General features: G+C 45.8%; 1 protein-coding gene across 2 annotated transcripts; it reads right to left on the bottom strand.

Moving 5' to 3' along the window:
• Positions 1–178: 178 nt before the first annotated feature.
• Positions 179–13,655, bottom strand: NUP54 (nucleoporin 54). 2 transcript variants are annotated; one of them, XM_087737186.1, is made up of 13 exons: positions 13,494–13,655; positions 11,348–11,509; positions 8,904–8,987; positions 8,638–8,772; positions 7,656–7,885; positions 6,026–6,213; positions 4,945–5,141; positions 3,144–3,198; positions 2,493–2,586; positions 1,905–2,012; positions 1,434–1,553; positions 963–1,073; positions 179–622 (listed from the first exon to the last, which is right to left on the bottom strand). In XM_087737186.1, the coding sequence occupies exons 1-13, from the start codon at positions 13,543–13,545 to the stop codon at positions 494–496; spliced, it is 1,665 nt and encodes a 554-aa protein (XP_087593312.1). In that variant the 5' UTR covers positions 13,546–13,655; the 3' UTR covers positions 179–493. The 2 variants fall into 2 exon arrangements, with proteins under 2 accessions (XP_087593312.1, XP_087593313.1); XM_087737187.1 differs by lacking the exon at positions 11,348–11,509 and having other exon boundaries at positions 181–622; positions 13,494–13,652.
• Positions 13,656–14,672: the final 1,017 nt, after the last annotated feature.

Raw genomic sequence — 14,672 nt, 5'->3', positions numbered from 1 at the left:
TGCAGAGACCGACATAGTTACAGCAACATACATCTCTGTAATGATTTAAATTAGCTCTTTACATAATGATGTCACTCGATTGTTTTGACAAGAACATGGAAGCGGGCTAAGCTTTCCACAAACCAAGTCACGAGTGGAACAATTCCCTCGGCACTGCGTTTCCAGGACAATGCTTTTGTAAAAAAAGGAAAAAAAAAAAAAAAAAAAAAAGAAAAAATGTACAATAGTACATATAGTTTTATAGTAAAACAGTATCTGAACAGATTCAGTTTTCCTTCTTTTATTAAAGCATATACAGCTTTATAAAATATAAACCTTCCAAAGGTCAAGTTCAAAAGCTTATAAGAGGCTTTGCTAATTCTAAAGGTAACAGCCAAAATACCATTGCTCCTAGAAGATACGTCTTTTATTTTACCTCAACAGTTTTAGCCTTGGAAGGTGAACCACGAACTCGAGTAACGTGTTCTGTGCAAGCCCAGCAGCATCCACCACGTCAACTGAAGACTCCTCCTCTGATGGGAATGCTCTCGTTCAGCCCATGTTCTATAAGTTTGATGTCCTCCAAGTCATCCTTTATAATGCTAATTAGGTGACTCAGGCCTTCTTGCTGCTGCTTCAGATGCTGCAAATAGTTTAAAAACCAGTATGAGCATAGTTCCGCCTCACAGATTTTAAGTAATATTTCTCAAAGGGGCCACGTCTGGTGGCCTTGGCACATTGAAAAGCCTGGCATAACATCTTTGGAAGAAGGAAAGCCAGCATTTTCTGCACTAATAGCGTAACCGCGTAAATCGGCTTTGCGCAACACCTTGATGCACTGTCGCTGAGAAAAATAAAAAGGACTTGATCATCAAACAAGTACAAAAACATGACATTCTAGATCCATCCCCCAAGTCAGTGCCTAGCTGGCTTCAATTATGAAGTTCAAAGAGTATCCCAGCATTCTACCCAGTAATACTTACTTGCTTGATCTCCCTTAAGAGGTCTGCATCTATGTAATAGCGCTCTTCAGCCCGCACTGCTCCAAAGTGGTTTTGCATCCTGATTTGGGACATGAGCTCATTCAGTCTGCCCTGGGAAGAGAAACAGGCTTAAATCAAATGCAACCCATGTACATCCGTCAGAGCTCCAGCACGTACCGCTCCTCGTGTCACCAGGGCAGGAAGCATGGCTGCTCATTCCATTTTTAACTTTTTTTTTTTTGGAAGCCACGCAAAGGGTGAGCAATTCCAATACTTCTAAGAAATCAAAAATACTTAAATATCTATCAATTAGACATGCAGCAAAGAGCTTGACGCTACAACCTAGTAACACTGCTGGACTTCTCTTCTGAAAGCTTTCCACAACAGATATATACACGTGGTTTGGAAAACTCACATTCTTTTGTGAGAAGAAAACAGTTGTTGGCAAAGTTCTACTAACTAACTACTCACCTTGAACTGCGTAGGTGCGTTAAGTTCACACTGAATTGTATCTAACTGTACACGAAGCTGCTCTTCGTCCGCTTGAATGGCATAACCGCTTTTCCTTTGGATCTCCTGCTTTATTAACACCTACAAAGGAAGCCTTTGAGGTTCATTAGAGAAGACTTTGCCCGCCTCTTTCCCCACTAGCCCATCCACATGTCTTTCTGCCCTTCCTCTAGCATATGTCTCATCAGATTTGTTCTGTCATTTAGTCTGCTGCTGCAAGACCTTAGGGCAGTCCCACGGCTTCTAAGTGAGCGAGAAGGTTCCCAAAGCAGTAAGACATGCTGCGCACCTGAAGCTTTCCCTGACAGCTCTGCCTGTTACTTATAGCAATGCCATTTAGATGAAGTCAGAATTTAATTTTCAATGTTGGCCGTGCACAAGACTGCCCAGGTCATCCTGCCCCCTCTCAGTTATTTAGACTATCCATGTTACCTGTAACGTTCTGTGAGAAAGCGCCATCAGCTTCCTTTTGTACTGTGCAATTTTTGCCATAGTTGTCGTTTGGTTTTTCTGCAGCTCACTGATATCTTCTGATATTATCTGCAGAGGAGATGGAGTCAGTTGGAAGGCGTAAGAGTTTCTGTTAACAGAACGCATTAGTCCCGATTTGAAAGTGGGAGTTTCAAAACAGTACTCGGTCCAGCAACTTCGTGTCCTCACCAAAGACGCTTTCAGAAAGCTTTTCGCTAGACCTCTACTGTTCTGGTTTCTATTTATTTTCATACCCAACTAGGATTTTCAGAAGGCATCAGAAAACGGGGTGCCCAAATCAGATTCCATGCCAGTGCAACTTAATTCACCTGGTTTGAATTAGAAAAGAAGAAAGCCCAAACATACCGCTCAGTTTTTGGCCAAAAGATAGAATTAAGGAATGTATTAAGGAATAGCGATAAAGAGTCACAGCCCCATGCACGGGGTTCCAGTTTCAGTTTTCTACACACAGGAGGCACGGGGGAGACTCATTTAATAGCACATCCCTTGTCAACAGCAAGCAGTCACAATAAAGATGAGAAACCTTACGTCTAATCGAGTTTGATGCTGTTTGGTCATCTGATCTTGGACCTTCAATCTTCTCAACAGTTCCTTGAAACCCACCATTGGCACAGGAATAAGCCTACAAGAATACAAATATTTCTTACGACATGTTTTTATATTAGACACGTGGTATAGATTAATAATTATGAATAGAATCCAAAGTTACAGATGATCTTGGCCTACTATAAATTAAGATAATACATAAAAATATCTTGTTTTGCTAAGTTCTACAGTCCTCGCTATTCCTAACAACCTGTTCCTTTTTCACAAAGAAATCAGCCCAAGTTATCTGTAACCACTGGAGGGTACAAGGGTACATCACTTTCAGCTGCAGGAATGAAGAGAAAAACGGTTGCAAAAAAAAAGTCACAATAACTAGTCCATATAATGGAGGACACCACAACTCTGAGTAATGCAAGTAAAGCTTTTTATCCTGACAACCCTTAGGCGCCTAAATGGGTAAAGGGATTAGACAGGCATTTCTAGTAATCCTCACTGCTTCAAATGAGATCAGCACTTGACCAAGTTATTCTCTAGTAAGTTTCTTACAAGTTACCTGAAGGGTACTACACAATATTATACATTTCTCCCCTTTCCAAGTCTTTTTGTAATACTCAGACAGACTATTAGACTTACTTGTCAGGATCAGGATTATCAACTTTGGCTTGTTCCCATATAATAGGATCAACACCTTAAAGAAACCAAACAAACAAGTTTTTACTATGGACAGATCTGAATAGATATCACATCCTACAGCTGTTAAGCAGGTAAAATGCTAGGAAATACAACACAAACCCTATGAACTATGCTAACCTGAACGACTGTTAGACTAATTAAGGTTTATTAAACAAGGGTAGTTCTTTAAAGTCTTGGTCCTGGACTGTGGCATTAAGTTCAGACCAAAAGGCTGTAAAGCACTTCTACTGGTTTGAAAGGAACAACCCACAGACGATCAAATCGGACAATCCATACCTCAAGGGGAAAAATTCCTATCGCTTCCACTGTACGCTACACTTGGGTCATCTTTCCTCTTCAAGTCGCTTATTATATTTAAAAAAAAAAAAAAATTCAGTAATTAAGTGACCAAAGTACTAAACCAGGTGGCAGATTAATCCCAGTAGGAATTATCATGGCTCCTAACAGGATCTGTCTAAGGATTTTAGCTGTTGACAGCATACTTGCTTGTTTTGCCATGAACTGCTTCATCAGGCAAATACGTAAAATAAAATCAGCCTAATTGTACATGTACGTCGACATCATGATGCAAGTTATTACACTCTCCGAACCTCACTGCAAATCAGATCAGTGTATAAAATGCACACACCTAGGTATGCTAGGAAAAAACCAAGACAACACTGATGATTGATTGATAGAGAAGCAACTGACTTTCTGACCAGAGACATGCAAAGAAGAAATAAAAAGTGCTGGTAATTTAACGATTACGGGCCAGCTTAAAGAGGAGACCCGAACAGTCAGCTACCATAACATTCTTCGCTGCACAACGCTTCAGGTCATTGCTCATAAAATATATTATCTTTATACCAAAACCCATCTCTCGAGGTGTGACTGCTTCTCTAGAGCTCAGCACTAACACCTCTTTTGCACATCTTGCTGCTTGATTAGCCAGCCTACAAACTCAGCTTCCTTCTCAGTCATGCACTCACAAGCTGCGCCCAACCACTGTTACACAGGCCTTAGGATACTCCTCCGATATTAAACAAAGCCAACTTGCTTGTGCGCAGAGCAACTACTTCTCCCTGACGCTGCAGCAGTTGGAAAACACTGCTGCTCGTCTCTCATTTTTCTGCAAGAGTAGGCCAAGTTCTCTTTGCAATTCGGATATCATAACCTTTGCTGTGTTTTTAAACACTGTGGTCTTATTGAACATCCTACATATTGTCTGCTGGAAACCACAGGCTGCTTTCCTTGACCCACTGCAGGGAGTTCGCTGCGAGTACTACGTGGGATAATGTACAGCCGTAGAGAATAAGCTACAATTATCCTACGAAATGGCGTGAACAGCACTTAACTACACTAAAACCAAGCTGTGTACGTACTATCTATCTGTGGCCACATATACAGGCTAAACGACGCCCCCGAAAACTAGGAAGTGAATATAGGACAGGATTATTCTGATATTTAACTTTTTTTTTTTTTAATCGGACCAGTTGAAGTGATTTACGATGGCTAATCATGTAATACGGTGTTGTGTGGCATATTCCTGATAAATCATAACTGTCTCGGTGGATGACATTGCGCTTCAGTGGGAAAACTGGCTGTAATTAAAACTATTACGTCACTATGTCAGAGCGCCTTGGAAACTCTCGTAGTTTGAAAAGGTGTTTTCCAGTGGGACGACACCTGCGTTTTCCCCAGAGACCCAAAAAAGCCCCAGCAGAGGCCCAACCGTGCCCCTGCGCAGCCCCAGACCACACACCGGCAGGAGGGTTCTGCAGGAGCTGTTTGACTTGTGCCGGGGAAAGCTCCGTCCTGGCCATGGAGAGGCTGACCCCCAGCTGCTGCAGGGACGATTTGATGTTGGCTTGTTCAAAGTGGGCGTAAAGGGTCGTGGCGGGAACTCTCCTCGAAGTGCCGTTGGGCGAGCGCTCAACAACGTAAATGATCACTTCTGTCCTGAGCAAGACAAAACGCGTACTGTCAGAAAAAGGTCAGCAGAGGACAAAACCGAAAACAATAAAGAACAACCCTAAATCAAAGTTACCACTTCTCCCAGCTGACTGTTAACTTCCTTTAGCTAACTGAGATATAAAGTACCCGTAAATGCAGGGTTTAACACAGCAAGGCAGAAAGAGAAAAGCTGTAAATACCCTACAAAATTACATTCTCCCCCCCCAGTTTTAACGACCACATTATATGGTGATACTAGTACATTAAGAATAACCTAAAACCTTCGGTCTTTTAAACAGAACGAACAAACTGTGGGAAAGTAAGAAGCAGAAATGTCAGTGTGCTGAGGTACTTCAGGCAGACTAGCCCGAGGCCCCCAAACAAGTCAAAGCAGACAGCACTCTCACAGAAAACATGCAGAACAAGCCAGATCAACTGGCCTTGGAACCGCTTTCCCACTGAAACCAACGTTCGCGATATGAAACGCTGCAAAGACCCTATTACTATACACCCCAAAGCCCTTCCGCCTTACGCATGATCAAGTGAAGAATACCTCATAGCTCCTAAAATACTAAGTATTTATCCCACCCTCACGGTTAGCATCCTCATCTCCAGTTTTTGCTGTGGAGCAGGGTCTGGAGAAGCCCGTTTCCTGAACTGAGCCGAGGTTCTCAGCTGTGTGCTCCAGCAAAAGCAAGTAACATACACAGGAAAGATACTGGACTTAACGCCTTAAGAAAAAGCAACACAAAGGAATGAGAGACACGACATCAAACTCGGGATGAACAGATCTAAAATCAAGGAGAAAAGGAGACGGAGCAGACTAAGTGCCAGCCCTTTATAACATACAATACCGGACAAAAACACGAAACTGCGTGAAGTTCACATACTGGTCATCTGGCATCGTTTTAACACCTTCTACGTTGACAGTGAGCGTCTGGTTTCCTCCCAGAATTTTGTGGAGGGATTCTACAAGCTGCTGCTGCTGGCTCCGAATATCTATTTCTTTTCTGTTAAAGACCAAGACCACGAGGCCATCTTCATCTTTGTTGTTGGGCATTAAACTGTAACCCACAGCCTGCGAATGAACAAACAAAAACCGTGGTCCTTCAAATGACGGCCTGTATCACGTACCTTAGAAAAACACTTTTCTTGGTTAAGAGCTGCATGCTTCTCATTTGTTCGAGAGCTGCAATTGTGTACAAGTGGATTCCTTGAACACCTGTGAAACCCTTTGGGTAATGCTTCATTCTTATCAGATGTCTGATGCTTACAGAGGCAACAAACCAAACCAGCTTATGACGCTTCGCTCCGATAGCTGTGCTACCAGCTTCTCCACTATTTTTCTTAGGCGTCCGCCATTGCTAGCATACATCGAACTTCTCAGTATTTCACTTAAGGTACGTGAATTCGTGATGGCATTAGTAATACGCAAGTCATAGGGACAAAAGTAAACCTAGGACGTGGCATTGTCTAACTTGAAAGGAAAACTTTGTCCTTTTGGTAAACGAAACTCTAAAATAACCGATTTTGCATCACGCAACTTATATTACACTTTGCAATTTTTCAAAGCCCAGAAAACTCTGAAGTAATTTCAAGAAACAACTTACAAGAAAGTAAGCTTTCAGGTGCATTATCAACAAAATATGCAAGGTAACCCCTAAAAAGGTCATGCAACAGAAGCCAAACATTTGTTGTGCAGGCACTCAGCTGCTGCAAAGATTTTATAAAAGTGTCATGATGTGCATAATCAAAACTAGTCTTAATTCGGTATTAACCTACATTCAGGTTAGAAAGTTTGCATTTCAAAGAATCAGCTTGGGAAAGGAGGGTATCACCATGCCTGACCCAAATCCACTTTCAAGTCTGAAGCTTAGCAAGAAAGTCAGCAGGCGCGCGATTTGCGGAGGATGAAGAGCTACATATTCTTTGTTGACATGAGAAGCAAGAACTGGAACTGCTGACGATATAATACAAGGAATGGAGTCAGCTTTAGTGCTGGCAAGGATAAAGGCAGAAGAAAGCTGAAGGCTGGTGTATTTAAAATGGTATGCACGGGTCAGGTTCATAGAAGGCTTCACTAATGCAGGCAAGGCAATGAAGAAAGACTCTGAAGTTCTTATTCCAGGTGTTAACAGTTTCTTTCAGATGTGAAGGCTATTTTGGACAGTTTCTCTAAAACTGTAACCTAAACAAATGCACATTAAAATTCATTTCCAGAGAGCTGCTCCTACCACACACGCGCTAACCTGAGTGCTATCACAGAAAAAGGGCAGTTTCCTAATCCACATACGCACTCCTTATCTAGTACCTCAACAACACCCAGATTTCCAGCATCTGTACGTCTTCAAACCGTTTAATTAGCACGCATCAGAATTGTGTACGTTTCCTGGAAAAACACTGTTTCAGAATACTCTTAACAGTCACAACATCTGATTTCACACTCAGGAGACACTCGGACACTCAGCAAGCAGAGTAACTGCTTCAGAACTCTTTGTGGGCAGTCAAACAATTCCGTACCTTAAACCTGCAAAAGGGGTTTTCCTGCGTGAACTCCACTGGAGCGATGTTATTGTTGAAGTACCCTTTGCCTGTTCCCCAGAAGGCCTGTAGCTGGTTCCATTTTGCCAAAATAGCATCTCTCTCATCTCCTAAGAGTGTCGGAGCTGAGAGGGCACTGGCTGTATTGATGAGCTGGTTTGACTGGGCAGGTGTCTGAGCAGGCTGGCTGAACAAGCCGCTTCCTAACGCTGTGTTGGATGAAGAAAAACAAGTGAACTCCTTCACCAACCCGGACAGACTCGCGTGCTAACACGTGCCACCCACGTATCACTGGTATCACGTATTTTCTCATTTTGAGAAGCAAAATAAACACACAGAATAAATAAATCGCTATCAGATAATGTTTTTTACAAGTGTCTTTTTACATCCAATCTTCGTCAGCACCAGAAGTTCCTGAATGCTCAGTTAGAAAAAAAGATTTATTGTTTCTTCTTTAAATGAGACGTCTGTATTCACCCATGACATCATCTGCCTCCTTCGATATCTAAATCTGAAGGGTACACTTGTCATTATATTAATTAATAATTATTTTGTAATAAATTCAGTGGACTCAGAGCCTGCCGCTGGTCATTATCCAACTCTCACATTTAAACTAAACTCCTCGCTGTTTTTCTCCCCTTTCTAGTAATGCCGTGACTGCCAACATCAATTCTGTAACTACTCTTGCTACCACTGCCAAACCAAAGGGGTAAATATTGTTGTCGGAAACTCAAGGGTGAAGCTCAGAAACTTGCTTGAGCTCTAGATTAAGAAAAAGGCAAGGGCTGCAAATGTAGGCATTTCAAAAGCCAAATTTCTGACAAGTCTCCATCATTGAAGAGGTAAGTAAGTCTAACAGCCTCCTTTTATAATGTACTTCTGTCCCACCCCTCGTGCGCCTGTTGCGGTCTTACGCTTTCTTTGCTAAGGAAGGGGTAAATCAAGAGAAGGCCGTACTTACTGGTCTGTTGCTGCTGGGTACCGAAGCCTCCAAAGCCTAGCCCAGTTCCCAACCCACTACCCAAGCCAGTTCCAGTTCCTGTGCCAAAACTAGTACCAAATCCAAAGCCTTTGTTCTGGTTAGCACCAAAGAGTCCTGGGGAAATAAGCAAAGAATTATTGAGAAAAAGAGGAGAACAGTACCTGTGAAATGCAAAACATGACTGTGAAGGGCTGATGCCCTCTGTTCATTCAAAAGGAAATACTTTCAGGCTTGTGCTCTCTTACCGCTGGTGCCTGTATTGGTGGGAGCAGAAAAACTAAATGCTGGTCCCGCAGTGGTGGTCGTTGTCCCAAATCCTCCAAACGCACCTAACAAACAAAGTTTGCAAGTAAGGGAGACAGCACCTTGTGAGTGGCAGCTGTGCGTAACATGACAATAAACTGCACACTTTAAAGGGTGTAATGAGAAGAGATGTTGACAGATGGATGTCTTATGTTACAAGCACGTAGTTCACATTGATCATGGGTATCGAGTTCATTGTCCGAGGAAATGGGGGAGAAAACATGAACCAGAAAGCCAACACATCTATGGTGGGTCAAGAAAGCAAATAAAAAAGCAGCAGTTAACTAACATCCTGTTCCTTTACCAGCAGGATGTGCTTTCCTTGGGGACAGACACAACTAATAATAATATTTCTTAGATTCATTCTCAGGAATACTTCTAGTCAATGTTGTTGCTAAGCGTTTAATGAACGATCTGACCTTTTGTGAGCTTTTTAAACATTCCTAACCTCTTCAGAGTAAAACTAGAAACAAATCAAGAAAAGCCTGAGGCTAGGGTGCACACAATTGCTGGGCTTACATGGGAATGCTGTCACAGCAACGATTTCTTTCTACACACAGGTAAAATTCTACAAGGTCTTTTTTGTTTTTAAGCCTAGTTTCCCTATCATCATCCCCATTAAATCTAATTTTGAGGTTCAACCCCTATCAGAGGAAGACGGATGGAAAAGCAATCAGCCTTCCACAGATTTTCAGGAAAACCAGTCACTGTCTACCAGGAGGAGACCTAAGTGAGGGCCTGAGCTCCAACGTGCCAAAGAAAGCCCCAAGAGACCCATCTTCCCATTTGCCCCCTTAGAAGAGGGGCCCCGCTACAGGGCGGCTGTGCCGGGACAGGTGCTGCTGGCCCAGACAGCCTCCCAGTGCACAAAGCTGCGCAGGTCCTAGATGCCACCACACCATCTCTTTGCTACAGTGGTGTAATTGCACCATCGGCCCAAGGTGCAGCCGGTGGACATCTGAGTAGCCCTGGAGAACCGAGTCTCTCGGTTTCAAGCTGCTTTTACGTGTATTCAAATGAAGAAAGACAGTCTGCTGCAACGGATTTGTCAAAAAGATGCTGCTACTAACTCACATGTCAATAGCAAAAACCAAAAAAAAAAAAAAGGTCTCTCTAGACCTACTATGCTGACTGTCCTCTTATATACATACAAAATAAAAAGCTTCAACCAAAGTGGACATGCAATCGCATTTTATTTTCTTTCAGCAAACATATTCATGCGAGTGGATATAAGAAGTTGTTCCCTGTAACGTTCAAGTTTCAGTCCTACCAGCAAGTGAGAAACCCTAGCGGGAGCACCATCAATCAGATGACACAATTTTTAGGTAGTTCTGTACTCATAGTAAATTTAGTCATCCTTTCTTCTAGTGCAAATTGCTAAACAAAATTAAGTATCCGAGCTCTCTTCTGGAGTAGTTCAAATGCAGCTAAAGACATACAGTCCAATAGCGTTCATACCAAATAAAAACAAAATCAGATCCCTCAAGTGCACAAAACAGGTAAGAGTATGCTAACACAGGGAGCAATGACACTGTGGAATGAATATAATTCCTATACGAGCAGCGGCAACGAGACCCCACGGGCTAATTCTATGTCAGTAAAAGCATTAGAAATCCATACAGTTAAGCATTTTCATGCGAAATGGAAAAGATTCAAGTTGAAATTATATCGACTGATCGCTCAGAACTGAGGGATCTATGTGGGGCCATGAACGGTTTTCTTAATCGATACCCAGCACGCACATCACGCACAAGACCCTCCCAAAAGGGTAGAGAATCTCTTAGCGAGAGCCTGGGATGCGTGCTGTTTCAGGGTGCAGAACGGTGTTTAGGAAACAGAGATCGCAGCGAGGGCTGTTCATTTTGTGCTGATCGTATAAAATTTGTTTCTCCACAGAAACTTTTGAGGTGTAGTGCGTTCATGACAGCCAACGGAAGGCCAATGAGGAGACACAGGGGAAGATGAAAAACATGACGGCAGTAGTCCAAGAATCTCATGTCAGGAAACGTGGCGCTACGGACCAGCTCTGCAATTGTTCACGATTGCCTGGATCTGAACGGAGAGCTGACGTTCCCGTTTTGCTAGGTAATCGAGGCTCAGTTTTAGACTGGGTCAGACTGGCAGGTTCCCACAATTCATTTCCATTTCAGAGACTGAGTATTTGGTACGTGGTTGTTTTTCCTCAACAACTGCTTCTTGAGAATTTAATAGGCAAAAACCCCGACAAGCCTATGGCTCTCAAACCCATTCCACTTTCAGAGCTTTTATCTCCAGTCTTCACTGGAGATGAAGATTAGTACTAAATACAGATTCTCAGTGAGGAATGTAATTCTTGGACGCCTGCTATTAACATTTATTACGGAACAAGTATTTATGCGTTATCTACCTGCACTTGCCAGACTGTTACCAAAATTGAATGGTGGAGTTGAGGTAGTGGAAACACCGAAATTCCCAATATTAAAATTCACTGCAGGATTAGCAGTTAATCCGAAACCCCCAAAATTAAACCCACTGGCAGTGGAGTTTGTAGTTTCAAGCCCACCAAATCCTGACAAGCGGGAAGCAGAAAAAGAGCAAGGTAACATTAGTTCTAAGTAAAAGGTAGGTTCGGGCAAGAAAAGCTAAAACATTTTTCCATCACCACAGACAAGACAGGCATAGTTAAAGACAAGAGTAAGATATTAACTGGCATTAAACATTATTTATTGAACACAAGGACAGCTAAAAGCCTTCTGTTTAACCCACTCTCCCTACACCACTGCTGTAAGCACGTTATTTTTCAACTATACTGCATATAAAGCAGCTAACACTTTTCCCCTCTTATTTCAAAGCTATACATGAAAATATCCATGTGATTCAACGTTCCCGTTAAGAGCAATTTTTAACTGCCTAAGATTGCCCCGTACAGCTGTATCTGCACTAGTGTAAATGACAGTAGCATAATTATTTCATAAGCGATCAGGAAGGCAAGAATAAACCCTCTTCATGCTAATACCATACCCACAGATGAGCAGCAATGGCAGAATAACCGCAAAATACAACGCCAGCAGCTGAGGCACCAGGCGTGCCTCAAATACGCCAGGGCGGACTTATTCAAGTTATATTCGCAAAATCTGTCCACTCCAGCGCTTGCTGGTGACTTACCTGATGTATCCAGAGGTTTCAGCACTAAGAAAAAGGGGCCAATACAGCGGCTCCCCGATTCCCTCCCCAGGAGTAGCTGAGAACAGGTTCATGCTAGACAGACGGACAGACAACGGGAAGTCCTGGGGTGCGATCCCAGAATTCCTTCTAATGTTAGGCTGTGAGCACAATAAACCTTATAACAGTGTACGAGCAGTACAAGATTATCTTTTACTTTACGATGGGGCCAGAAAGTCTGTGTCTAAAACAGCCAGAGCCAGAGTGAAAGCCCACACAGTACCGCCCAGGCTAACTGCAGTGACGATGAGCCCTGTCCAAAGGACTTATTCAGAGCCAACAAAGAATTACTCTAAGTGAGAGTAAGAAAGGCTCTGGCTCGCATTTCACCAAGACTGACAGCCAATTGACAGTGGCGAAAGAAGTAAGAGGGAAAAAGTCTTTCTTCCTTTACAAGCTAAGCGTTGTGTTTTACATTGCTCAAAAACGGACTTCCAAGAGCATCTCATCCAAAGAGGTGCACTACTGCCATCAAAAGCGATGATCCGACGGACCTGGCAGCATTACCCAGGCACCACCGTGCATCACCCCATCACAAGCACCCTAAGAGCAACAGACTCGGTTGGATCGGCAGGATCAAGCCCCGCACGCCCGCCGGCACAGACCAGCCACCACCGCGCAGGAGCTGTTCACGCGGGAAAAAGAGGAAAAAAAAAAACCAAACAACAAAAAACCAAACGAACAAAACCCGGCCGGGACGGTGGGGACAGCGTTTGACCGAAGGCGGGCAGGGGAACTCGCATCTCACCGGCTTCGCCGAGAAGAGGCGAGAGAAGGCGGCCGCACCCGGCCCTGCCACAGCCTCGCCGAGAGCAGCTCCGCACGGCCGCGCCCACCCCGCTCCGGAGCCAACGTGGGGACCGGCGAGGACGGGCGGGGACCGGCGAGGACGGGCGAGGACCGGTCGCCCCGCCACCGCTGAGGGGCTGCCGATCGCGCTGAGGAGACGGCACGCGCGCCCCGCCGCCGCTGAGGGGCGGCGGATCTCCTTGGTGGGGGGGCACGCGCGCCCCACGACCGTTGGGGGGCGGCGGATCTCATTGGTGGTGGGGCACGCGCGCCCCGCGACCGTTGCGGGGCTACGGATCTCATTGGGGGGGGGGGGGGCACGCGCGCCCCGCGACCGTTGCGGGGGTACGGATCTCATTGGGGGGGGGGGGGCACGCGCGCCCCGGACCGTTGCGGGGGTACGGATCTCATTGGGGGGGGGCGGGGGGGGGCACGCGCGCCCCGGACCGTTGGCGCTCGGTTTCCACGCCGGGCGCGTCGCGGGGAGAGAAAAAGGCTCCTCCCCGCCCCGCGCCCGGTTCCTGCGCTCCCTCCGCGCTCACCGGTGGGGTTGGCGGCCCCGGCGCCCGCCGTCGCCCCGAAGCTGAAGGCCATGAGGTGCGGGTTGGCGGGGCCGCGGGAGGCGCGTGCAGCCCCGCGGGGTCCGACCAGAAACAAAACCCTCCGCGCTTCCGGTGGCCTCCGCAAAGCGCTTCCGGGTGGCGCGGCCTCCCGCCGCCGCGCCGTGACGCAAAAAGCGAGCGCCGCGGGCTGTACCACGACGCGGGGGGGACGGACGGACGGACGGGCCGAGTCCCACCCCTGGGGGACAGATGAAAAAAGGGGATAAGAAACCGCAACTGCTCTTCCCCTTGTATCAGGAGAAGCAAACGTCCTGCTTGTGGGGGAACAGAGATTTAAGAAAAGCTCGCCGGGAAATAAATCTCAGCAGCAGGTCACAGAAGAGAGTGAGCAGGGAAAATAAAAGCGCAGCGTTTGATGTTAGGGAAACATAAACAGCAACGCTGATGGAGAAAGCCCAAAAGCTTCAGCAGCTGAGACGGGGAAAGGCCCAGGCAGGGATAAAGGGACACAGCCGCAGAGCGAGGGCTGCAGGAGAGCAATGCGGCTCCTGTGACTCAGGGCACGGCCGGAATGCATCAGCCCCCAACAAATATCAGGGCATTTTGGCTCAAGGAAGAGACGCACAGAGCTGGACCGTGGGGGTGGCAGTGACCACAGCGCCTGGGGGGGCTCCACCCCTGCAGGGTCCGGGCCGACAAAGCCCCCTTTCGTACCCAGGACCTGCCTTACAACAGCAGGGGCAGTTTTCCCTTCTCCCCTTCCTGACACCATTCATTTGGGGTCAGGCTTTTCCTGCTGTAGGGAAGAAAATCCACTAGACTTGCCCTACGTGACAGGTTCTTTCCAGCAAATAGCTCGGGAAGGAGATGAATAGCAGAACAGCGCGGAGGAGGCTGTAACTCCAACAACAGAACTGGCATCCAGAACGGGGGAAGAGCAGCAGCACCGGGGTAAAAGCAGAGCAAAGAAAAGTCCCAAGGGGCTTTCACAGAGTCGCCCCGAAAGCAACATTTTGGGGGGGCGCGGAGAAGAAGTGACAGTTTCAGCCCATGGTGTCGAATTGAGCGGTTGCTCCCGAACAACAGCCTGGAGATGACTCGCTGTAGAAAGTTGTGACGAGTTCCTCGGTCCCTGGGCGTACGCTTGCAGCTCTCGAG

This window comes from Nipponia nippon, unplaced genomic scaffold (assembly GCF_047370975.1).
Source record: "Nipponia nippon isolate SJK-2023a ecotype South Korea unplaced genomic scaffold, ASM4737097v1 scaffold_6, whole genome shotgun sequence".
Classification (NCBI taxonomy): Eukaryota; Metazoa; Chordata; class Aves; order Pelecaniformes; family Threskiornithidae; genus Nipponia; species Nipponia nippon.
This window is presented reverse-complemented; position numbering and strand designations above follow the sequence as displayed.